At 43.9% G+C, this 26,910-nt stretch overlaps 1 protein-coding gene across 45 annotated transcripts in view; it reads left to right on the forward strand.

Moving 5' to 3' along the window:
* Positions 1 to 26,910, forward strand: part of CELF4 (CUGBP Elav-like family member 4) — a 1,066,478-nt gene that overhangs the window by 1,029,983 nt on the left and 9,585 nt on the right. For 20 of the 45 annotated variants that reach the window (XM_058171904.1, XM_058171910.1, XM_058171900.1 and 17 more), the window contains one exon: positions 2,666 to 2,749. The exons of 18 other annotated variants lie outside the window; for them this stretch is intronic. In XM_058171904.1, coding sequence (XP_058027887.1) covers positions 2,666 to 2,749 — 84 coding nt within the window. Of the gene's footprint in view, positions 1 to 2,665; positions 2,810 to 26,910 lie in introns of all 45 variants that reach the window. 7 more of the 45 variants (XM_058171894.1, XM_058171892.1, XM_058171893.1 and 4 more) reach the window with 1 other exon arrangement.

The raw sequence follows: 26,910 nt of genomic DNA on the forward strand, positions 1-26,910 counted from the left end.
TTTTTTTGTAATCAAGTTTTTTATTTATAACACAACACAACGCAACATAACAAACACAAAACATATAACATACATTCCCTCTTTGTAGCGGTGATCTACTAATATTTACATTTTCTCCCATTTCCCTTTATAATATGTGTATCCTTCTTGTCCCATTATCCTGTATTACTCTATAGCTCCTATCACTCATAATATTAAATTTATACATTTTCTACACTATCTCACAGACATCTTGCACTTATGGTTTCTCTCCTTTCATCACTGTTCATTTTTACTAGTTTCCAGCCACTTGTATCATTCATTCATTCATTCATTCATTCATTTATTTATTTATTTATTTATTTATTTATTTATTTATTTATTTATTTATTTATTTATTTATTTATTTATTTATTTGCATTTCTATACCGCCCTTCTCCGAAGACTCAGGGCGGTTTACAGCCAAGTTAAAAAGACGTGTACAAAAATTAAAACACGATATTTCCATTTAAAAATCCGATTCCACAGGCCAAAATGTTAAAATAACAAGTAAAACTATAAAACCAAAAACCATCAATAAAACCACCCATTAAAATTGCCCTTAGGCCAGCCCTGCTCGGTGAAACAAGAAGGTCTTGAGCTCGCGCGTAAAGGTCCGGAGGTCGGGGAGTAGGCGTAGTCCCAAAGGTAATTCATTCCACAGGGTAGGTGCCCCCACAGAGAAGGCTCTTCCCCTTCTTCTTATCCCATATTACATAATATTCTGTATCTTCCTTTTCTTTAATTTCTTTTGTTAATGTGTTCATCTTGCCACAAAGAAGAGGGAGTCAAACTATTCTCCAAAGCACCTGAGGGCAGGACAAGAAGCAATGGGTGGAAACTAGTCAAGGAGAGAAGCAACTTAGAACTAAGGAGAAATTTCCTGACAGTGAGAACAATTAATAAGTGGAACAACTTGCCTCCAGAAGTTGTGAATGCTCCAACACTGGAAGTTTTAAAGAAGAGATTGGATAACCATTTGTCTGAAGTGGTGTAGGGTTTCCTGCCTGGGCAGTGGGTTGGACTAGAAGACCTCCAAGGTCCCTTCCAACTCTGTTGTTGTTGTTGTTGTTGTTGTTGTTGTTGTTGTCGTTGTTATTATTATTATTATTATTATCTCAGCAAAATCTAAGATTTTCTTTATCAGTTCCTCCTCTGTTGGTATATTTCCTTTTTTCCAATTTTGTGCGTATGAAATTTCTTGCAGCCGTTATGATATGTGAGATTAAGTATTTTATTTCTTTGGTGTAGTGTCTGGTAAATATTCCTCACACGAATATCTCTGGTTCCCTAGAGATCATCTTAATAGAATAGAATAAAATAGAATTTTTTATTGGCCAAGTGTGATTGGACACACAAGGAATTTGTCTTGGTGCATACGCTCTCAGTGTACATAAAAAGAAAAGATACATTCATCAAGAATTCTAAGGCACAACACTTAATGAATAGTGTTCATTAAGAATAGAATAGAATTAGAATTAGAATTAGAATTAGAATAGAATAGAATAGAATAGAATAGAATAGAATAGAATAGAATAGAATAGAATAGAATAGAATAGAATAGAATAGAATAGAATAGAATAGAATTTTTTATTGGCCAAGTGTGATTGGACACACAAGGAATTTGTCTTGGTGCATACGCTCTCAGTGTACATAAAAGAAAAGATACGTTCATCAAGGTACAACATTTACAACACAAATGATGGTCAATATTACAAGGTGACGAAAAGGAAAGTTTTACTTCTTTCATTTTATGCCTCAAAGATGATTCCTGTTTTCATTTCTCAGATACTTAGGGTTATGGAACAGGGGTCTCCAACCTTGGCAACTTTAAGACTTGTGGACTTTAAGACTTGTGGACTTTAAGACTTGTGGACTGCAGAAAAAATAATTGCTACCAACTTGCCTTCCATTGAGGACCTGTATACTGCACGAATCAAGAAGAGGGCCGTGAAAATATTTGCAGATCCCTCGCATCCTGGACATAAACTGTTTCAACTCCTACCCTCAAAACGACGCTATAGAGCACTGCACACCAGAACAACTAGACACAAGAACAGTTTTTTCCGACCATCACTCTGCTAAACAAATAATTCCTCAACACTGTCAGACTATTTACTGAATCTGCACTACTATTAATCGTTTCATAGTTCCCATCATATTCCACTTATGACTGTATGACTATAACTTGTTGCTGGCAATCCTTATGATTTATATTGATATATTATCATCAATTGTGTTGTAAATGTTGTACCTTGATGAACGTATCTTTTCTTTTATGTACACTGAGAGCATATGCACCAAGACAAATTCCTTGTGTGTCCAATCACACTTGGCCAATAAAATTCTATTCTATTCTATTCTATTCTATTCTTCAACTCCCAGAGTTCCTCTAGGAATTCTGGGAGTGGAAGTCCACAAGTCTTCAAGTTGCCAAGGTTGGAGACCCCTGTTATAGAAGACAATGAGTGAGTTGTGGTAGTAGAATCTATGTTTTGTCCCAACTGGGACCTCCTCACTTTTCCGACATCTTACCTCCCTCTCTCTCTTCTCTCTCTCTTTCTCTCTCTCTCTCTTTCTCTCTCCTTCCCTCTCTCCCTCCCTCTTTCTCTGTCCTCTGTCCTTCCTCTGTCCACCTTCCCCCTAGGACCAGAGGGCTGCAACCTGTTTATCTACCATCTGCCCCAGGAGTTTGGGGACGCAGAGCTGATGCAGATGTTCCTGCCATTCGGTAATGTCATCTCCTCGAAAGTGTTTGTGGATCGGGCGACAAACCAAAGTAAATGCTTTGGTGGGTAAAGATAACAAAACAATTAGTTTCATCCAGGAAAGGAACTTTCTCTAAACTACTTTGACCATTATTATTATTATTACTTTGATTTCCTTCCGACTGCTATTTTTATTATTTATTTATTTTTCCAGGTTTTTGGTTTGGTTTTGTTTTTTTGCAAATTTATATTCAGCTGACTTTTCCCTCCCCTCTGACTTTACCTTTGTTGATCTACTCTGTCATTCCTTCCCTCTGGTACCTTTCCTGTACCTTCTCCACTTCCTTCCTTCTTACTGTCTACCGACTCCAGTCCTGTGTCTCCTGCTACACAAGGGAATCTGGGGGGCTGCACACCCCAAATCCCTGTCTGCAGAAATTGTGGAAACCCCTTACATTGGGGGTGGAGGGCTTCTAAGCCAATTCACCGTGGCTGGCTCACCACAGCCAACTCATTGTGGGCCAATTCAACCCTGTATGAATCTATTCATTCCATTAGTTGTATTATCGGTGACCACATTTTGGTCAAAATTATCACAACTCTTGTATTTCTGGATCGACCTACTTTGATTACTATTTGCCAGGCTTCCATTTGAAATTAATTCAAACTTTCGTATTTGTTGACTTGTCCCACAGCGAATTGGCTGTGTTGAGTTGGCCACATTGAGTTGGCCATGGGGGGTTGTCCCATTCTGCACTGGGAGAAGGGACAGGGAAAGGAGCCACGGAGGAGAGAGGTTGGTCAGGGTAGTGGATGAAGAGGGACATGTGGAATGCCAAAACAGAGAAGGAGGGATGGGAAGAAGGGAAGGAAGGGAGGAGAAATGAAAGTGAACTCAATGGTGAAGTTGGTCATCAGCAGATTCAATCTCTTTTGACCAAAGACAGAAGGGTTGGAGATCCTCAGTCCTCCAGATCATGGTTGTCCCAAAGGTGCTTTGTCAAAAGGCAACTGGACTTTCTTGATTTCACGTGAAGATGTTTCACTTCTCATCTAAGAGGCTTCTTCTGCTCAGAAATACCTTCAAGCCAAATCAAGGAAGTCCAGTTGCCTTTTGGAAAAGCACTGTTGGGGCCCTGAAGGGTTGGGTTTCAGGATGCATATGGGAACATCGATGTTTGAACTCTTGGTAGGTGGTCCCCATCCTCACTCCTCTTTCCTCTTGTGCTGCTGCTAATTGTTTTGGATGCCATGTTGTTGGATGGGTTGGTGGGTACCACTTTGAACACCTTTCCTTCATCTCCTGCCATCACTTCATCCCCCTCATGAGCTGCCTGCTATCTGATCCCTTGCATTGGTTCCAAAACTTCTCTCACCTGCCCAACCCTTGTCTTCCTGCAAAGGCCAGGTGGGACCTCATCAATTGAGGTTCAGGAGGAACTTTTTTGCTTTTTCAATCTTCTCAAGATCCAGCTCAAAGCCAGCTTTGGGGCAATTTCTCCCTTCCATGTCTTTATCCTGATGGGTTGCAGCCTGAAAAGTGGGTTGATCCACTACCAGGATTTAGGGTGAGAAGAAATAGCAGATTGTACGAGCTGAAGTGGGGGTACGGAGGCCAAAAATGTGGGGATAGAGGTGGACGTCAATGTTCTTCAACATGAGTCCCAAATTCAACATTTGGTTGAACAGTACCCAGGAGTGCCTGTAGGGCAGTGCCAACGCAGGTATCCAGTCCATCCAGGTCTAGCCACGTGAAAAATGGAGACCTTGGCCAGGTTGCAGGAGGTCTGCGGAAGCAAGCATGGAATGTCAACATTGAAACACGGACAATCCCAACATTTGTCCATGAACAATATCTAAGAGAAGATTCTGGGAACAGAAAGATTTGGTGTGGGCAGGTGTGGGGAAATCCATTTTTTTTTACTACTGGTTCTGTGAGCGTGGCTTGGTGGGCGTGGCAGGGGAAGGATACTGCAAAATCTCCATTTCCTCCCCATTCCAGGGGAAGGATACTGCAAAATCCCCATTCCCTCCCTATTCCTGGGGGAAGGATATTGCAAAATCTCCACTCCCTCCCCATTCCAGGGGAAGGATACTGCAAAATCCCCATTCCCTCCCTACTCCTGGGGGACGGATATTGCAAAATCTCCATTCCCACCCCACTCTAGGACCAGCCAGAGGTGGTATTTGCTGGGTCTCTGAACTACTCAAAATTTCCACTACCGGTTCTCCAGAACCTGTCAGAACCTACTGGATTTAACTCCTGATTTACGTGGGTCATATTTCGACTCTTGGTGATTGATTTTTAACCGGTTGGACAGGATATAAAGAATAATGGTGTTATGAAGACTTGTGGGAGGGGAGTGAGGGTCAGAAAACGAATGGTAATCCTTGATTTATGACCACAATCGAGCACAACATTTCTGTCGCTAAGCTAAGTGGTTTAGTGCGTTTTGCCCCATTTTATATATATATATATATATATATTTTATGGCCTTTCTTGCCACAGTTATTAAGCGAATCACAGTCGGGGTTAAATTAGTGACAGAATTGTTGAGTGAATCTGGCTTTCCCTCTTGGCTTGTCAGAAGGTCACTGCGACCGTCATAATATGAGTCAGTTGCAGTGGTGAAATGTAAAATTTGTTACTACCGGTTCTGTGGGCGTGGCTTGGTGGGGGAGGTACTGTGACTGGGTGGGCGTGGCCAACTTTTTTTTTTTTTTTACTTTTAAAAGCGTTTTTTCTACAACCTCTTCGGCCGAAGAGGTTATAGAAAAAAATGCTTTTAAAAGGCTCTGGCAATCAGGCAACTCAGCTGGGATCGCCAGAGCCTTTTAAAAGCATTTTTTTACAACCTCTTCAGCCGAAGAGGTCGCAGAAAAAATGCTTTTAAACTCTTGACGATCAGCTTGAGTTGTGCGATCATCAGAGGCTTTTTTTTTTACTTTTAAAAGCATTTTTTCAGCCGAAGAAAAAAAATGCTTTTAAAAGTTAAAAAAAAACCCCTCTGATGATCGCACAGCTCAGCTGGGCATGGGGGGGGCAGGGATTTTTGCTACCAGTTCTCTGAACCACCTGCTGCCATCGTTACTGGATCGGGCGATCTGGTCAGTTCAGAGCATTTCATTCCTGGTCAGTTGCCAAGCATCTGAATTTTGCTCACATGGCCAAGGTGTGTTGCAATGGTCATAAGTGTGAAAACAGTCATAAGTCAGCTCTTTTTGAGCTGTTGTAAATTGAGGGTTACCTGTAGGATTCGGGGCTGGAGTAAACCTCAGAACTGGAAGTCATTCTACCGGTTCCTCGTGTGAACTTCTATCCAGAGAAATTCTAGCCCAGGGAGTGTTTTCATTATCGTTAATAACAGGACGGCCAATTTGCAGCTAAGAGCAAAAAACCCCAGCATGTAAAAAGAAAAATACGTTATATTGGATAACGTAACAACAAGGCACATCAGAGCTAAAGGAGAAGCTTCTGGGATGAGAAGCACAACGTCTTCAAAGTAAAATCCAGAAAGTCCAGTGGCCTCTTGGGGTCAACGCATATCACCTTTAAGAAACCGAATGGTCAGCTTTATTTGCAGAGCAATACGGAGGGCCTAGGCACTCCCATGTATTGCTAATGATGTATGACTTTCTGATGATGGTCCCTTAGGAAAGAAACACCAGTGGAGAATCGTGCCTGGGTCACCACCCTGAGCGGTCAAGATTCTCCCCGTGGGAAGTTTTCCTTACTAACTGAAGTGTCCCTGCTACCCCCAGTTGCATCAGACCGACAGTTCAATCTGATTGGGAGAAATTGTTACTTGTTAATCCTAGTAATATTGGGAGGGAGGGAGGGAGGAGGGGTATAGAGAGGGAAACAGAGAGAGGGAAAGAGAGAGAGAGAGAGAGAGAGAAAGGAAGGAAGGAAGGAAGGAAGGAAGGAAGGAAGGAAGGAACGAAGGAAGGAAGGAAGGAACGAAGGAAGGAAGGAACGTAGGTCAATGGGGAAGTCATTCCCACTCTTATTGTTTTTGAAGGGAGGAAAGGAGGGAGGAAAATGGAAGGAAGGAAAGGGAGGGAGGGAAGGAAGGAAGGAAGGAAGGAACTGGGTATGTCTAGTTTAACAAAAAGAAGGACTAGGGGAGACAGGATAGCGGTATTCCAATATCTCAGGGGTTGCCACAAAGAAGAGGGAGTCGGGCTGTTCTCCAAAGCACCTGAGGGTAAAACAAGAAGCAACGGGTGGAAACTAATCAAGGAGAGAAGCAACTTAGAACTAAGGAGAAATTTCCTGACAGTTAGAACAATTAATAAGTGGAACGACTTGCCTTCAGAAGTTGTGAATGCTCCAACACTGGAAATTTTTAAGAAAATGTTGGATAACCATCTGACTGAGATGGTGTAGGGTTTCCTGCCTGGGCAGGGGGTTGGACTAGAAGGCCTCCAAGGTCCCTTCCAACTCTGATGTTATGTTATGTTATGTTAAGGAAGGAAGGAAGGAAGGAAGGAAGGAAGGAAGGAAGGAAGGAAGGAAGGAAGGAAGGAAGGAAGGAAGGAAGGAACGTAGGTCAATGGGGAAGTCATTCCCACTCTTATTGTTTTTGAAGGGAGGAAAGGAGGGAGGAAAATGGAAGGAAGGAAAGGGAGGGAGGGAGGAAGGAAGGAAGGAAAGAAAGAAAGAAAGAAAGAAAGAAAGAAAGAAAGAAAGAAAGAAAGAAAGAAAGAAAGGTCAATGGGGAAGTCATACCTACTCATATTGTTTTTGAAGGGAGGGAGGGAGGGAGGGAGGGAGGAAAATGGAAGGAAGGAAGGAAGGAAGGAAGGAAGGAAGGAAGGAAGGAAGGAAGGAAGGAAGGAAGGAATTATCCACAACACTATTCATTACAGCAATTAAACTATTCATTTCTAATGTGTGTGACAGTGTCTTAGGCAGTTGGAGCGTTTGTCCCTTCTCCATCTCACTTTGCTCGATCTTATTTTGTTCCTAGCAGATTCCCACTAAAGGGAGAGACAGAAATAGAAGAACAGGAGCCATCGCACTCCCTTTCTCCACCCCCAGTATACAATTAGGGGAGAGGGAGTCAGCCCGGAGCAGCAGTGGGGAAGGGGGAGGGGAGAGAGAGCCAGAGAAGTATTAGGGTCTCGTGCACCACTATTCATTTTGCAAACTGTAATTAATTTGATGTTTAGATTAATATCTGATGCACTCTCAAAGGTGCATACAAAGCATTTTTCCTTTATTATAATGTTGATTGCTTATTGGGGAGATAAATTTCATTGTCAAGGAATCCCCCGACTTAACAGAACTTTTAGTCTTAGCTAGCATGTCTGCAACAAAGAGCAGAAGTTGGTGCTTTCGCCACTTCACGCATGGGCCTGGCGCTCTCAGCCAGGAAAGGGCACTTAGGAGGGGCAGGGGCCTGGCTTTATTGGGTGCCCAATAGGATGGATGGATGATAGATAGATAGATAGATAGATAGATAGATAGATAGATAGATAGATAGATAGATAGACAGACAGACAGACAGACAGACAGACAGACAGACAGACAGACAGACAGACAGACAGATGGAAGACAGACAGATGGATGATGGATGGATGGATGGATACAGATGAGAGAGAGATAATAGATAGATGATAGATAGATAGATAGATAGATAGATAGATAGATAGATAGATAGATAGATAGACAGACAGACAGATGGAAGACAGACAGATAGATGGATGATGGATGGATGGATGGATGGATGGATGGATGGATGGATGGATGGATGGATGGATGGATACAGTTGAGAGAGAGATGATAGATAGATAGATAGATAGATAGATAGATAGATAGATAGATAGATAGATAGATAGATAGATAGATAGATAGACAGATAGACAGACAGATAGACAGACAGACAGATGGAAGACAGAGAGATGGATGGATGGATGGATGGATGGATGGATGGATGGATGGATGGATACAGTTGAGGAGAGATGATAGTAGATAGATAGATAGATAGATAGATAGATAGATAGATAGATAGATAGATAGATAGATAGATAGATAGATATAATGAGAGGAGAGGAGAAGATAGATAGATAGATAGATAGATAGATAGATAGATAGATAGATAGATAGATAGATAGATAGATAGATAGATAGATAGATAGATAGACAGATAGACAGACAGACAGACAGACAGACAGACACTGATGAGAGAGAGAGATGAGATGATGGATGGATGGATGGACAGATGGACAGACAGACAAATAAATGGATGATGTATGGAGAGAGAGAGAGAGAGAGATGAGAGAGGTGAGATGATAGATAGATAGATAGATAGATAGATAGATAGATAGATAGATAGATAGATAGATAGATAGATAGATGATGGATGGATGGATGGATGGATGGAGGAGGAGGAGGAGGAGGAGGAGGAGGAGGAGGACAGAGGAGAAAGAAAAAGAGATAGAATGTACGTCTGTGTATCTCTGTGTATGTATACATAGACACTTAAGCATATGCTACTAAAGGTTTCCTATTTGTCTGTGTGGAGCCTTTAACTGGGCAAAACAGTCTCTCATCGGAGAAGAGTTTTTGAACCAGGGTAGGTCAAACGGGTTAACTTACAGAAAATATCCAAATCTGAGACCCAAAACTTCCATGAAATTGAAATTCGACAAATTGTATAAAACATCTTATGGCTAACAAAATCATTGCTCGACATTTCACGACCTCAGACAAGAGCTGGTCGAGTTCTGAAGATTGACTGAGCCATTCAGCTCAACATGAGCTCTTTCCAAGGCTGGTGCAGCTCTGAAGAGCTCCCTGAATTGTCAAGAATTTTTTTCCTACATTAGAACAGGGGTCTCCAACCTTGTCAACTTTAAGGCTTGTGGACTTCAACTCCCAGAATTCAGCAAAGCTGGCTGAGGAATTCTGGGAGTTGAAGTCCACAAGCCTTAAAGTTGACAAGGTCGGAGACCCCTGCATTAGAAGCTCTGCCATTGTAGAAGGTAGACCAAGTCCTCAACTTACAAGAGTTCGTTTAGTGACCGTTCGAAGTGACAAAGGGACTTAGGACCGATTTTCACACGTAGGACTGTGGCCGCATCCTCAGAGTCACATGATCGAAATTCGGACGCTGGGCAACTAGCATGTACTTGTGACGGTTGCGGTGTCCCGAAGGTCACGTGATCCCTTTTGGCGACCTTCTGACGAGCAAAGTCAATGGGGTAGCCAGATTCACTTAACAACCATGTGACTAACTTAACAACGGCACTGATTGCCTTACCTATTGTGGCCAGAAAAGTCGTAAAACGGGGCAAAACTCACTGAATCAACGTCTCGGCTAGCAACAGGAAGTTTTGGGCGTAAATCGAGGAATTCCTGTCTTGAGGAATCTGGTGAGGATATCTTTCTGGAAAGGGTCGCCTGTTGTCTAGTGCGTGTGTATTTATACACACACGCACATGCAGTGGTGGGATTCAAATAATTTAACAACTGGTTCTCTGCCCTAATGACCAGCTGGGTGGGTGTGGCCATGATGGCCCCAATTTTAGGCCTAGCAGGCATCCCTTCAGCCTCCTGAGAGTGAAAACAGGCCATGGGGGGGGGGCGCCATACCCCTGCACCCCAATTTGGGCCTAGTAGGCCTCACTTAAGCCTTGTTGTGACTCCAGCCCCCGAACCTGACCCCATGCCCGAAAGTGACTCTGAGAGTGAGGGGGAAGGGACAGTAAGGCTTACCTCAGGAGCACCGATTCCTTTGGCCCGGCTCCAGGAGCCAGAACCAGACCAGTCGGAGGACATAATGAGGCCGTCATCCCCTGATTCCTCCCTTCCCCAGGCTACGCCTTCAGACCCAGCTGATAATAATAATCAAGCTTGGCTTGACCCGCGCTTCAGAAGATTAGAGAGGCGGCGTCATCAAAAGGAAGGATGGGGCAGGAGCCCCACCCCACAGGATATATAAGGAGCTTTGGGACTGCTCTCACTCCACGGGAAGCAAAAGTTTAGCTGAACCGTTTCAAAAAGAGCTGAAAGTCTTGCTACATGAGTCATTTGTTTGAACTTTGGCAGGCAGCAGCGATTTCTCTGCCAGGACTGATAAGAGCCGTGAATCGACTGGCTGAAGGCCAGCTCGTGGGTCTGAAGTGGGGAAGGAGACAGAACAAGCCTCATGGGAGTGAAAACGGGGCGCGTGGGGACTCCTGGAAGGAGAGGGGTAGGGCCAGCCAGCAATTTAACTACTGGTTCACCCGAACTAGTCCGAACCAGCTGAATCCCATCCCCACTGCATGGACAGACAGCTCCGTTGTAAGCGGCTTCGTCTTTTAGAACGAAGAAAACAAGTCGTTTTAATTCATCCTCCAAGCCACGTGAGGTTCGGATGAAGCACAATAGGAAGAGCGTTGGAGCATTTGAACTTTGATGGGGGAGAAGATTCTGGGGAAGGCCCGTCGGTAACCAAGACGACAAACAAAGGGATCGTCAAACACATCAAGCCGAAGTTGTCATGCAAGATCCAAGGGACCACCTTCCAACTGGGTGAAGCTACAAAACTGGGAAAGGTGAAAGAGAGAGCTGGGGGAGGTGGAGGGAGAGAACGGGAGAGCAAGGGAGAAAGAAAGAAAGAAAGAAAGAAAGAAAGAAAGAAAGAAAGAAAGAAAGAAAGAAAGAAAGAAAGAAAGAAAGAAAGAAAGAAAGAAAGAAAGAAAGAAAGAGGGAGGGAGAGAGGGAGGGAGAGGAAGGAAGAGGATGAGGAAAGAAAGGAAAGAGAAGAAGAAAGAAAGAAAAGAAGGAAGGGAAGGAAGGAAGGAAGGAAGGAAGGAAGGAAGGAGAAAGAGAAAGAAAGAAAGAAAGAAAGAAAGAAAGAAAGAAAGAAAAGAAGAAAGAAAGAAAGAAAGAAAGAAAGAAAGAAAGAAAGAAAGAAAGAAAGAAAGAAAGACTTGGAACAGGCTATATACATAATCCATCAACCAACCAAACCAACCAACCAGTTATCAAGACTTTGGAAGTTGGAGTCTGTGTACATTAGAAACTACTTGTTTCTTTCTTTGTTTTATTTTCAACTTACATGCCGCCCGTCACACCTGGAGGTGACCCTAGGCAACTTCCATATCTGCTTCACCTTTCAATTCTGCCTCTGTTTGTTGCCTCTCTTCCGTCCAATCAAGGAATTACCAACTCAGACAAGTAAGCTAATAGTAAGCAAGCGCTCCCAAGAGCTCCCACCAACAGCGACAGGGCAAGATACTAGAGCCGTGATGGCAAACCTATGGTATGCGTGCCCAAAGTGCCACACAGAGCCATGTCGCCTGGCACATGTGGCATCGCCCATTCCTCTTCCGGGTTTCTGGTCCGCATGCGCACACGATGATCAGCTGGCCTTTGTCTGTGTGGCAGTGCCAGAAACCAGAAGAGCTGGTCTTCCAGTTTCCAGCGTGAGCGCACACTTTTGTGACTCCAGCCCCTGAACCTGACCCCATGCCCGAAAGTGACTCCGAGAGTGAGGGGGAAGGGCCGGTAAGGCTTACCTCAGGAGCACCGATTCCTTTGGCCCGGCTCCAGGAGCCAGAACCAGATCAGTCGGAGGACGTAATGAGGCCGTCATCCCCTGATTCCTCCCTTCCCCAGGCTACTCCTTCAGAACCAGCTGATAATAATAATCAAGCTTGGCTTGACCCGCGCTTCAAAAGATTAGAGAGGCGGCGTCATCAAAAGGAAGAGTGGGGCAGGAGCCCCACCCCACAGGATATATAAGGAGCTTTGGGACTGCTCTCACTCCACGGGAAGCAAAAGTTTAGCTGAACCGTTTCAAAAAGAGCTGAAAGTCTTGCTACGTGAGTCATTTGTTTGAACTTTGGCAGGCAGCAGCAATTTCTCTGCCAGGACTGGTAAGAGCCGTGAATCCGCTGGCTGAAGGCCAGCTCGTTACTCTGAAGTGGGGAAGGAGACAGAACACACACACTGGTCAGCTGATCGGTGCGTGCGCATGCATGGCAATAATTGGAAGACTTGCTTGCTGGCGTGCATCCACATGCCGGGAACCAGATGTAACTTCTCCAGCATGCGCATGCCTCCTGGGCAACTCCTCTTCCTGGTTATGGCCCTGATGAGTGGGCACGCATCAAGTGCTCCCTTATCGCACCATCACTGTACTGGAATATAAATTGAGATCAAACGCCCTTCCCTTCTAGAATTGATGATGTTACCTAGATGGGTCATGAAACATTTGCAATGAAACAATCGAGCTCAGAGAGCACCAAGGATCACACAGTTGTCCTCCTCCTCCTCCTCCTCCTCCTCCTCCTCCTCCTCCTCCTCCTCCTCCTCCTTTCAACTCTCACTGTCTTCTACCACTGATAAGGTTACTTAGTTGGGTCATGAAATGTCTACAAGAAAAGATCTGGCAAACCCCACTGCCTTCCAGCACTGATAATGTCTATGGAGCTTTTCGGTCATCCAGATCATGGTTGTCCCAAAGGTGCTTTTTTTCAAGAGACAATTGGACTTTCTGGTTTCTTCTTTAGAAGATGTTTCGCTTCCATCCAAGAACCTTCTTCATCTCTGACTGGATGGTGGGGAATGGAAGGGTTGCTACTCCTGTTGTGACCCAGGCCCAAGTAGGTAGTAATAAACTCCGTCCGTGAAAAAAACAAACAAACTTTATTTGAGCAGTTGAGAATTACTTCATTCCCAGCGTCGTTCAACTCAAATTAAAACAAATGCCTCCCAACACAATTTCCTCAGTTCTCTCGCAAACCTTGGTCCAATTAGGCAAACTGCCAAAGTCACAAAAACAAAGACGTAGACGAAGCAGAAGACGAAGCTACCAATGTTGTTTTCTGGCAAAGCTCAAACACCAGTGCTGGTCTGTTATTAAGCCTTATGGGAGGAGCCAATCATCTCTTGGCCCTATTCCTGAGTTGTCCTCTCTGCTTGAGCTGCTCTTGCCTTCTGGCAGCTCTTCTCACGCGTGCATTAGGAACAGGCTCCTCCTGTTCCTCTGCCTCACTACTATCAGTCTCTGGAAGCTCTGGAGTCCGCACTTCACTTCCCGATGGCTCTGGCCTCACCTCAGCCTCAGCGCTGTCCAACTCCATTGCCAGCTCCGTAGGCTGCTGATGGACCACAACAACTCCTTGCAGACAGCTGGTCATTTGCATCCTTTTAGCAAGTCGTTAAGGCCATTTGGAGGTTTGTTAAATCCTTCCCTTCCCCACCATCTAGTCAGAGCTAAAGAAGCTTCTTGGGTGAGAAATGAAACATCTTCAAATAAAACGAAGAAAGTCCAGTTGCTTCTTGAAAAAGCACCTGTTGCGGTCCACCAGCAGCCCGCGGAGCTGGCAGCGGAGTCGGACAGTGAGGAGGCTGGGGAGGACAATGGGCCACTCCTGGAGTCTGGGGAAGGCCCAGATGAGGGCTCTGCGTTGGAGGCAGAGATGGGGCCAGGGCCATCTGGGAGCGATGCATGGACTCCGGAGCCTCCAGAGGCGAGCAGCAGAGAGGCAGAGGAACAGAAGGAGCCTGTTCCTAGTGCACGCATGTGAAGAGCTGCCAAAAGGCAAGAGAGCTAAAGCAAAAAGCAAGCTAAAGCTAAAAGCTAAAGCAAGCTGGCAGGAATAGCCAACACTCCAGAAGATAGGCTCAAGATACAGAAAGATCTTGACAGACTTTAACATTGGGCGCTATCTAACAAAATGAAATACAACAGTGAAAAAAGTAAGGTTCTACATTTAGGCAAAAAAAACCAAAATGCACAGGTACCGTATATGTGGTATCTTGCTCAATAGTAGTACCTGTGAGAGGGATCTTGGAGTCCTAGTGGACAACCATTTAGATATGAGCCAGCCGTGTGCTGCAGCTGCTAAAAAAGCCAACACAGTTCTGGGCTGCATTAACAGAGGGATAGAATCAAGATCACGTGAAGTGTTACTACCACTTTATAATGCCTTGGTAAGGCCACACTTGGAATATTGCATCCAGTTTTGGTCGCCACGATGTAAAAAAGATGTGGAGACTCTAGAAAGAGTGCAGAGAAGAGCAACAAAGATGATTAGGGGACTGGAGGCTAAAACATATGAAGAACGGTTGCAGGAACTGGGTATGTCTAGTTTAATAAAAAGAAGGACTATGGGAGACATGATAGCAGTGTTCCAATATCTCAGGGGTTGCCACAAAGAAGAGGGAGTCGGCCTGTTCTCCAAAGCACCTGAGGGTAGAACAAGAAGCAATGGGTGGAAACTGATCAAAGAAAGAAGCAACTTAGAACTAAGGAGAAATTTCCTGACAGTTAGAACAATTAATAAGTGGAACGACTTGCCTGCAGAAGTTGTGAATGCTCCAACACTGGAAATTTTTAAGAAAATGTTGGATAACCATCTGACTGAGATGGTGTAGGGTTTCCTGCCTGGGCAGGGGGTTGGACTAGAAGGCCTCCAAGGTCCCTTCCAACTCTGTTGTTATATTATATTAAAAAGGACGACTTAGGAGTAAGGCCAGGAGATGATTGGCCCCTCCCATAAGACTTAAAAGAGCAGCAACGGCTCTTGGGCTCTTTGTAGGAAAGCAACGTTGCTACATTGACTTCTAGTCGGCGTCTTTTGTTTCTGAACTTCATGGGGATTTGCCAAGAAAAGCCTTTGGCAGGGTGCCAAAGAAGAGAAAGGTTTGTGATAAGGCCGAAGGACTTTTTCTGAAGGACTTTGCTTTGGCGTTGATTTGAACTAAGCTGAGAATGAAGTAATTCTCAGCTGTTCTAATAAAATGCATTTGTTTAGGACTGATTGCGTCTGGTAATAATTACTTGGGCCTAGGTCACAACAGCACCTTTGGGATAATACTGATGATGTTAACTAGTTGGATAATCAAATGTCTGCAAGTAAATAACAAGCTCAGGGAGCCCCAAGGACCCCACAATCCTCCTCCTCCTCCTTCTACCACTGATGGTGTTACATACTTGGGTAAGAAAACATCGAAACTCTCATATATCTCCATGCTAAAATAATAAGCAAGATTTTTATGATCTTTCTTGCCACAGTTGTTAAGTGAGCCCCCACAGTTGTTAAATTAGTCACAAAGTTGTTAGGAGCTTTTGACTTTGTTGAGGATCACGTGAACACTGCAGCCTATGAGTCAGTTGTGATCACGTGAAGTCCCTTTGTAACTTCAAACAGTCACTAAACAAGCTGTTGTAGGTCGAGGACTTCATCTACCTTCAGCAATGGCAGAGCTTCTCATATCAAACAATTCATCCAATGTACAGTTATATACAATTAGTCGGGCTTGCCCAGTCACCACCCCTTTTAACACTCTCTCCTCTTCTACCTTCTTTTACTTTCCAGACCTTCCTCTCCTTCTCTTATCTACATCCTCTCCTCCCTCCACCCTACACCTTCCTTCTCCCTCTTCTACCCCTCTTCCTTCCTCTTCTCCTCTTTCCTACCTCCTACTCTCTCTTTTCTCCCTCCCCACCGTTCTAAAATGGTAACTGGGCAGACCCGACCCTACATTAATTATATTTATACATCTTCAATAATCCCTGTACATTAACCATCACTCCATCCTCTACCCTCAACCCCCCAATTCCCCTCCCCCTTACCCCCCACCCCCCACCCCGACTTCCCAGAACAAAATGCAGGGTATCAAAACTAACAATCATAATCTAAAATAATTCCTAAATTATAATCTCTAGTCTCTCCACATAATCACACTCTCAATTCCTCTCCTTCAGAAATAAATCTAATACAAAATATTTCCTAAATTTACTCATATGCTATTCGATATTTTTTTATCTGATACTTATTTTGAATATAATCAATCCACATTTTCCATTCTAAAATATATTTTTCTTGTGTATAGTCTTTCAAGTAAGCAGAGATTTTTGCCATTTCTGCCAGATTTGATACTTTAAGTGTCCATTCTTCAATTGTAGGTAATTCTTCTTTCTTCCAATATTGAGCAATCAAAAGTCTTGTGGCTGTTATTAAGTTCAAAATCAATTTAGTCTCTATAGCTGTACAATCCATAATTATTCCTAGTAAAAGAACTGGAGTAAACTTAATCTTCTTTTTCAAAATATTCTGCATGATCCACCATACTTTAATCCAAAATGCTTTAACTTTTTTACAAGTCCACCATATATGGTAATAAGTGGCATCTTCACAATCGCATCTCCAACATTTAGCCTGTACATTAGGATACATACATGACAACTTTTTGGGGTCTAAATGCCATCTATAAAACATCTTATAAAAATTTTCTCTCATATTTTGCGCTTGTGTAAATTTAACATTCCTCACCCAAATTCTTTCCCAAGTTTCCAACATTATTGGTTGCTGAAAATTTTGTGCCCACTTAATCATACAAGCTAGATGGAAATTAGATCAAAAAATAGGTGTTAGGCAAATTGAGGATAATTTGTTAAAACAAATGAGAGATCAAGGCCAACAGCATATTAAGAGGTTGTATAATGTATTAGTAGAAATAGACTCAGAGACTGAATTGGTTAAGGATTGTATGATTAAGTGAGCAATGGCAGAGCTTCTAATGTAGCTTCTAATGAGTCGGTTGCCAAGCATCTGAATTTTGATCACATGATGAAAGACGGTCACAAGTCGTCATAACTTGGAATGGTCACTAAATGGACTGTTGTAAGTCAAGGATTATCTGCAAAAGTTTCACCTTTCTTTGTTTCTGTTCTGCTTGGATCTCATTTTAAGTACATCCATTGAAAAGCCTCTTGATGTAATAAAATTCTAAATAATAATTTAGAATTATTCTTTCTAAATAAAATAAAACATCCCATTTACATTTTTTTAAATTCATTTTTTTTAAAAAGTCATCTATTTTTATCCCACCCAGAGCCATAAGGTGATTTTTCTCAGCAATTATTCTGTACTTATAAATGAACTCCCATCCGGGAAAATTATGGGACGGATCAATGATAACTATATATATATTCTACTCATATCACAATTTTGCCATGCTAAACCTCATTTATTTGTAAGAAGAACTCTTAACGGGATTATGAGAACAGATAGCCATATTCAAAATTGTGCCAGCTAGATTTAGGGTGAAATTATTGTTAAACCCTAAATTCTTTCAGAAACGCTCCATCAATCCAATGTTACTGACAGCCGTAAATCAAAGTTCGGTGTGAAACATCAACAACAAACATGCTAAAATATTAAGAAAGAAAAAAACTAGCTAATTGCCGTCTGACATGGAATAATCTATCAGAGCTTAATTACGCCTTTCCTTGAAGCAATGATCAGGGACCAAGTTAATGCAAACTTTTTTTGAGATATTTTTTTTTTAAGGATGCTAATGGGGGGGGGGAAACGTGTTGCCTTCTATGGGACAGTTGGAGCATGTGACGTGAATCCAGATTATTCATTCGTCCTAGTTGAGACATTTGATTCCTCGTGGGATAAAGTCGAAAAAGACCAACCGAAGAAAATATTTGTAGTTCAGGGTTGCACTTTTGGGTCTTTGAGTGCCCTCTGGGGCTTGGTTGTTTTCGAGCAGGCGTTTCATGATCCAGCTAGGTAACAAAACCAGCACCTGTTGGGAGCAGGGTTTGTGGAAGGGGAGGGGGAGAAGGAGGAGAAGGAGGGCTGTGGGATCCTTGATGCTCTCTGAACTTGGTTATTTTCTTGCAGACATTTCATGACCCAACTAGGTAACCTCATCAGTGGTAGAAGGGAGTGACATTTGTGTAGAAGAGGAGGAGGAGGAGGAGGGGGAAGAGGGGGAGGAGGAGGAGGAGGAAGACTGTGGGATCCTTGATGCTCCCTGAACTTGGTTGTTTTCTTGCAGGCATTTCATGACCCAACTAGGTAACCTCATCAGTGGTAGAAGGGAGTGACATTTGTGGAAAAGAGGAGGAGGAGGAGGAAGACTGTGGGATCCTTGATGCTCTCTGAACTTGGTTGTTTTCTTGCAGACATTTCATGACCCAACTAGGTAACCTCATCAGTGCCCATAGGGAGTAGGGTTTGTGGACCAGGAGGAAGAGGGTTGTGGGATCCTTGATGCCCTCTAAGATGGGTTGTTTCCTCGCAGACATTTTATTACCCAACTAGGTTACATTATCAGTATTAGAAGAGAATAGAGTTTGATTTCTGTTTATATTAAAAGTGGTTTGGTTAGAAGAGAATATTTGTAGTTCAGAGTTGAAATACGGGAACTTTGGTGCTCCTTGAGCTCGGTTACTTTCTTGCTGATGTTTCCTTACCAATGTACCAATGAGGTTACCAAGTTTGGTAAGGAGACGTCTGCAAGAATACCACCAAGCTCTGGAGGAACCAAGGACCCCGTCTTCCCTTCTAGGTTCAAACACAAAATCCAGGCACACAAAGCATGGCTATGTAATAGTGGCCAAAATTGTGGAAACCTTTTGGGAAAAGTGTATTTTCTAAAACTAGCTAATAACACCACTTTTTTTTTAGTAGTACCATAAAATTATATATCAGTGCAAAGATAATTTAATTTAATCAAGAATGTAATGCAATAACTTTTATGAAGGATTTGTTATTAGAATAGCACTTACAGTACTAAGAAGAAAAGTGAAATACATAGAAAAAAATGAGATATGCAAAAATTATCACCATAGAAAAAACAAGATATACAAAAATTATCACCATGTCAATGAATACTTTGTTGGGTAACCTTTTTATGAAGGGTGAATTACGAATGAATTATGAATGAATTACGGCCTTACATGGAGTGAACCAAACCTTTTAGTTCTGCAGCTGTTATCATGTGAAACCAAGATTGAATGATGGCTTCTATTAACTGAGTTTTATTGCTGGGTCACTTCTGACTAACCCAGCGGTTCTCAACCTGTGGGTCGGGACCCCTTTGGGGGTCGAATGACGATTTGCCAGGGGTCGCCTAAGACCATCGGAAATATGGGAAGTATACTTGCGAGTCGAAGAATCGCGCTCCAATGGTTGACTTCACAAGCCAGCTGCAGACTCTTCAAATTGCTAGCCGAATTCGGCTTCAGGCGCGATGAATTAAAAAAGAGAGAAATCTTTGCTCTGGTGTCTCCCTCTCAAGCCAGCTGCAATCACTCCCAAATGCTAGACTAATCTGGCTTCAGGTGTGATAAACTTAATAGGGGAGGAGTCTCCGCTTTAATGCCTCCGTCCTCAAGGCAATCGCAAGCAGTTCAGCTCGCTAGCCAATACGGCTTCAGGCGCGATAAATTCAAAACGAAAATAATTTTACGGTTGGGGTCGCTACATCATGGGGAATTGTATTAAAGGGGTCGCCACATCATGTATTAAAGGGGTCGCAGCATTATAAAGGTTGAGAACCACTGGACTAACCAGTTTCTTTAGTCTGCTCCATAGATTTTCAATTGGGTGAAGGTCTGGGCTATTCCCAGGCCATTCCAGCAGTGGAATAGGATTCTCTTGAAACTCCAGAAAAAAGTGGTGTTATTAGCCATCCATTTTTAAAACTACACTTTTCCCAAAAGGTTGGAAAGTATTTCTCTTTGCAACTTCCTCTCTTGGGTGCCACTTCTCAATTTCACATTCCCTTCAGATAAATAACTCCTTGGTGTTTTTGGGGGGGGTTGTTGTTTTTTTTTAAACTCAGCAACTCTGCCGAAAAAAAGCACCACTGGATATCCTGAGCTTGCAAATTTCTCCATTCTTGCCTTGCTAAATCATTTATTTTGTGAGGCTTTTTTTTTTTTAAAGGCAATTCCAGGAAAAAAATTTTTAAAAAAACCCCATAAAACAGATTTATCACAAAACTTGTCCTCCCATCAACCTTCTTCAAAACGGTACATATATTTCTCTGATTATTAATTAACGGGAACAGAGAAGAAGTTTTGTCTTTTTTAACCTCTCCTTCTCTGTTTTTTCCCTTCTTTGTTCTTCAGAATTAGGCCTTCCTTGCTTTTCACTGTTTTAGGAGCCGTGGGAATAGTTCTAATCCTGAGTTTGTTTCCCCACTGAGTAACTACAACCACAGTTAACCCCGAAATTTCTCTTGCTAAGCGACTTTAGGAAGTCCTCGACGTACAATAGTTCATTTAGTGACCGTTCAAAGTTAAAACCTTTCTAACATCCCCATGATCATGTGATCCAAATTCAGATGCTTGTGTCGTGTCCCACTCCTCCGCTGACGGCCGGGTCAGGGAAATCCGAATTCGGCTTGCCTCTGCAGCTCTGCCAAAGTCCTAGCAAAGTCCTCAGGGCAGGCAGGAGACCAGAAAGTGACTTCAGCAAGATATGTTTAGACTTTGCCTGACTCAGAGAATGCCAGAAAGCAGGTCCTTTATATAGGCCATGGGGTGTGGCTCCATGACTCAGCACTTATCCAGGCCTGCCCCTCCCTTCCTTCTGTTGCCTCCGCCTATCAAGTCTTCTGACGCGAGGGTCACTCCAGTCTGCAGCTGTTGGCAATTGACCTCCCTCAGGCTCACATGCTGTGGAGGAGGGGGAGGGGTCTAGTTGCTCCATTTGCCTGGGCATGGAGCCAGAGCTGGGGGCTGGAGATACTTCCTCCTCTTCAGCCTGTCTGGGCATGGAGCCAGGGCTGGGGCCGGGAGGCATACTAGGACATTCCTCCGTGTTCGGAAGCAGATAAGAAGGCCCCGGCTGTGGTGAGATCGGACGAGACACAACAGCTTGGCAACGGTTCACACTTATGACGGCCGCTGTGCCCCAGGGGTCATGTGATTCCTTTTTCACAACCTTCTGACAAGCCAAGTCCGTGGGAAAGCCAGATTCGCTTAACTGGGTTACTTTACTTATCAACGGCAGTGGTTCGCTTAACCACTCTGGCGAGCCAGGTCGTAAAATGGGGCAAAACTCACCGAACAAATGTTTTATTTTGGCAACAGAAATTTTGGGCTCAGTGGTGGTCGGTTAAGACTCTGGCCAGCTCACAAGGCAATACAAATAAGAATATAAAAATAATGATGAAGTTTGAAAGATTTTGCCTTTCAATTGAGCTTGGGGGCTAAAGGACCAGCAAGCAATAAGCACATTAGATAAAAGCTTGGTAGGAATTCACATACAAACCATTGAAATTGTTACTCCTAATACTTCTATGACAAATCTAGACAGCGTACTAAAAAGCAGAGGCATCACCCTGCCAACAAAAGTGCGCATAGTCAAGGCTCTGGTTTTCCCAGTTGCAATGGATGGCTGTGAAAGTTGGACCATAAGGAAGGCTGAGCGCCAAAGAATCAAGGCCTTTGAACTCTGGTGCTGGAGAAGACTCCTGCGAGTCCCTTGGACTGCAAGCTGAACAAACCAGTCAGTCCTAGAGAAGATCAACCCTGACTGCTCTTTAGAAGGCCAGATCCTGAAGGTGAAACTCAAATACTTTGGCCACCCAATGAGAAGGAAGGACTCACTGGAGAAGAGCCTAATGCTGGGAAAGATTGAGGGCAAAAGAAGAAGGGGACGGCAGAGAATGAGGTGGTTGGATGGAGTCACTGAAGCAGTCGGCGTGAGCTTCAATGGACTCCAGGGGATGGTAGAGGATAGGAAGGCCTGGAGGAACGTTGTCCATGGGATCATGATGGGTTGGACACGACTTCGCAACTAACAACAACAACAACAATACTTCTACCCAGAGTCACTCAATAAGGAGATGGGTGGCCTCTAAATTTAATAAATAAATAAATAAATTCCCTGTCTGAATCCATTTTAGCAGATCATTTACACCGAGCCGTTTAATATGAGCATCCTGGACCAAGCAAAGTCCAAAAGCGCCAAAGAATTCCTGGAGACGAAGCTGAGAAATTCCCCAGACAAATCAGCCATCAACAGGCACATAGAGATCCAACAACATCTACATGCCATTGAAAAGAGTCAATCAGCAAGCCAAAAAGGAAATAAAAAGACTAAAAATCCTCCTTGCCAGCAATCAACATCCAGGTGAGCAGAGATTAACATCGGGAGTAATATTAGACCAACAATCAAGTAGTAAGCAATATTCCAATCAAGGAACTACCATTTCAGACAAACAATCAAACAAACAGATTCAGAATAGAATAGAGCTGGAAGGGACCTTCAAGGTCTTCTAGTCCAACCCCCTGCTCAAGCAGGAGACCCTATACCATTTCAGACAACTGGTTCTCTAATTTCTTCTCAAAAACCTTCAGTGATGAATCATCCACAACTTCTGAAGGCAAGCCATTCCACGAGTTAATTCTTCTCACTCTTAGGAAGTTTCTCCTCAATTCCAGGTTGCTTCTCTCCTTGATCAATTCCCATCCGTTATTTCTTCTCTTGCCTTCTGGTGCTTTAGGAAATAAGTTGCACCCCCCCCTCCTCTTTGTGGCAGCCCCTCAAATATTGAAACACTGCTAGACTAAAGGTAAAGGTAAAGGTTCCCCTCGCACATATGTGCTAGTCGTTCCTGACTCTAGGGGAGCGGTGCTCATCTCCGTTTCAAAGCCAAAGAGCCAGCGCTGTCCGAAGACGTCTCCATGGTCATGTGGCCGGCATGACTCAACGCCAAAGGCGCACGGAACGCTGTTACCTTCCCACCAAAGGTGGTCCCTATTTTTTCTACTTGCATTTTTATGTGCTTTTGAAACCGCTAGGTTGGCAGAAGCTGGGATAAGTAACGGGAGCTCACCCTGTTACACAGCAGCACTAGGGATTCGAACCCCGAACTGCCAACCTTTCGATCGACAGCTCAGCTGTCTTAGCCCCTGAGCCACCACGTCCCTTCCTTCTCTAGACTAGCCAAACCCAAATCCTGCAACTGTTCTTCATCGGTTTTTGTCTCCAGGCCTTTAATCATCTTGGTTGTGGCTCTTCTTTGTACTTTTTCCAAAGTCTCAGCATTTTTTTTGTAATGTGACCAAAACTGGCAGCAGTATTCAGTTTGATAAAGGAATCATCAAGAACACCCCTGTCAATATTGACAGGGCAAGTCACTAGTCCATAAACAGACAGCAAACCCCAATCCCTTCAAGCATTGATGAAGTTACCTAGTTGGGTTGTGAAATGTCTGTGAGAAAACAACCAAGCTCAGAGAGCACCAAGGACCCCACATTCCTCCTCCTCCTCCTCCTCCTCGTCTCTTCAAATCCCACTCTTTTCCAGCACTGATGATGTTACCTAGTTGGGTCATGAAATGTCTGCAAGAAAACAACCATGGTCGGAAAGCCTCAAGGACCTCCTCCTCCTCCTCCTCCTCCTCCTCCTCCTCTTCTCTTCAAATCCCACTCCCTTCTAACGCTGATGATGTTACCTAGTTGGGTCATGAAATGTCTGGGAGAAAACAACCAAGTTCAGAGAGCACCAAGGACCCTGCTGTTCAACCCTGAGTTACAAATATTCTTTTCTATCAGTACAGGAATGTAATTTCTAGACATTCTGTGGGGGAAACAGATCCTGCAAGAATAAGAGAGCTTGTATGAACCAATTTTAACAAGGCAACCCTGCCAAGAGTGTTTGTGGGGAGCAAATGCTAGAACCAGCAGGACAAAATTGGATGCCATGAATGCAATATTCCTGTCTAGTTTTAACTCTGCAGAGGCCCAGGACTAAACAAAAAAAAAAACACATGTTGGTTTTCTCTCCAAGTAGCTGCATGGCTTCCTGGATAATATTGTTATTATTTTTAATTGAGTCACTCCATTGATATCTGGCTTCATCAACAGCTTCTTTTCCGTTTTACCGGTCTGTGATTTTTGTTCCTGCTTCCTGCGGGGAAGACAGCAGTGAAAGACAAAAAGATCCAGAGGCAAGGACATGGTGACTGCCCTGGTGAAAATTTTTCTTTTTCTTCCCCCAAGTGATTTTATTAAAGATTTTATTAAAGTTTACTGTAAGATGAAACATGAAAGGAAACAAAAACTGAGAAAATTAAAGGAAGAAGAGGGAGGGTGGGAGGGAGGGAGAAGGAAAGAAGGAAAGGAAAGGAAAGGAGGGAGGGAGGGAGGGAAGGAAGGAAGGAAGGAAGGAAGGAAGGAAGGAAGGAAGGAAGGAAGGAAGGAAGGAAGGAAGGAAGGAAGGAGAAACATGGAAGAATGGGAGAATGGAAGAATGGTTGGAGACCCCCGGATTAGAAGAACTCCAAGGTCCCTTCTGCCTTTATTCTGATTGATTGGTTGGTTGATTTCCTAATTTAAAAGGGACTCAGTATCCAAAAGTGGTACCCACCTCGCTCTCTATTCTAAAATAGCCAAGTTTCTATCTCAGTCAAGATTTCTGCCTCCTCATTGGCCAGACTCAATATCAAATAAGGGAGAGATGGAAAACAAGAGGAATCCTAAAAGAAAACAGAATCTTCAAGATCCTCAATCTTTTCTAATGCCGTTCAGCACCGCGTCAGTTCTCAGGCTCAGGCTCCTACATCACCATGTCAATCTCTCCTTTGACTCATCTCTTCCCTTGAAAGCTGATCTGAAGGCAACATTTGGATTTGAGAAGAGATGTCCACCAGCATCAATTTGCCATGGATCTCAAGAACATCCAAGCCAGGAGCTCCTCTGGAGCACTGGAAGGTTATAAAAATGGTATATGAGTTCCGAGCAAATAGTTGTAGTAGCTTACTCAAAAATGGTCTACAGTCAGGAGTGGGTTTGCACCACTTCGGGAGAACCGGTTGTTAACTTTTTAAACAGTTTGGCAAACTGGTTGTTGGAATAAATCATTAGGGCAGAGAATTGGTTGTTAAATTACTTGAATCCCACCACTGTCTACAGTTCTGTAAAGGGTGTGACAAACTTGTAGGTGCGTGTGTCCCACTGGGGACAATTAGCTAGTGGTCTTCTTGTATGGTGGCTCTTCCTATCTAAAGACACTTGGGAAATTGCTAGTGATCTTCAGACAACACAACAGACGTGCACACTTCAAACCCAAGAATACACTAAGGCGGAAGCTTGTCCACCCCAAAAATAAAACACCCAGACACAAACTGGGCAACGTGGTATATGCAGTACAATGCAGGGAGACATCTGTACATTGGGGAAACAAAACAGCCACTTCACAAATGCATGGCACAACATAGGACAACAAACCCATCAGGACTTAGATTCAGCAGTCCATCTGCATTTGAAAGACAAAAGCCACTCTTTTGAAGACAGCAAAGTCCACATTTTGGACAGAGAGGACCACTAGTTTGAAAGAGGGATCAAAGAGGCCATCTGTGTCAAAACTGAACAGCCTTCTCTCAGCAAAGGGGTAGGGATACGACATCGTCTATCTCCAGTCTACCACACAGTCCTTTCAACAGTTCCAAGAAGGCTCCATGTCCATTTGCACCACTCAGGTGACCCTGAGGACACAGACAAACCTCCAAGCGGCCTCAATGACTCTCTAAACAGAACACAAATGACCAGTTGTCTACAAGGAGTATCAATCCTTCCATTGCCCACCATCCAGTCCAAACTGAAGAAGCTTCTTGGATGAGAAGCGAGACGTCTTCAAAGAAAAACCAGAAAGTCCAGTTGCCTCTTGAAAAAGCACTTTTGGGACGGCTAGATGTGTAGTTATGATTCCCTGTTAGCTTCTTTCCTGTTAAAGTGGGGAAGCCTCAGTGTGAAAGTGTGGGTGTCCATCTGTGTTGTGCCTCGCTCGCCCCCCTCTCTGCAGCCGGGCCCCTCTCATCTCCTGTTATCTCAGCCAGGGACTGATAGTGCAGACGAACGGCCTGGCATGCCTCCAGCCCCCAGTCCTGGCACCATGCCCGGACAGTCCGAGCAAGACGAATGGCCAGACATGCCTCTAGTCCCCAGTCCTGGCACCATGCCTGGACAAACGGAGCAGCTGGGCCCCTCCCCCACAGCATGTGAGCCTGGCGAATGTGAAGCCAGTCACGAGCTGGAATTGCCGACAGCTGGAGGCTGGAGGGACCCACGCTTCCGGAGAGTGGAGAGGCGACGTCAGCAAAAGGAAGGGAGGGGCAGGCCTGGATAAGTGCTGAGTCATGGAGCCATACCCCATGGCCTATATAAAGGATCTGCTTTCTGGCATTCTTTGAGTCAGGCAAAGTCTAACTTGGATTGCTGAAGTCACATCCTGGTCTCCTGCCTGCCCTGAGAACTCTGACAGAACTTTGGCAAAGCTGCAGAGGCTTTGCGGCCATGCTTGATACGGACTTCCCCGACCCGGCCGTCAGAGGAGGAGTGGGACACAACAGGTTGCCACAAAGAAGAGTGGGTCAGCCCTCCAAAGCACTAGAAGGCAAGACAAGAAACAATGGATGGAAACT

The sequence above is a fragment of the Ahaetulla prasina genome, chromosome 2, assembly GCF_028640845.1.
Source record: "Ahaetulla prasina isolate Xishuangbanna chromosome 2, ASM2864084v1, whole genome shotgun sequence".
Classification (NCBI taxonomy): domain Eukaryota; kingdom Metazoa; phylum Chordata; class Lepidosauria; order Squamata; family Colubridae; genus Ahaetulla; species Ahaetulla prasina.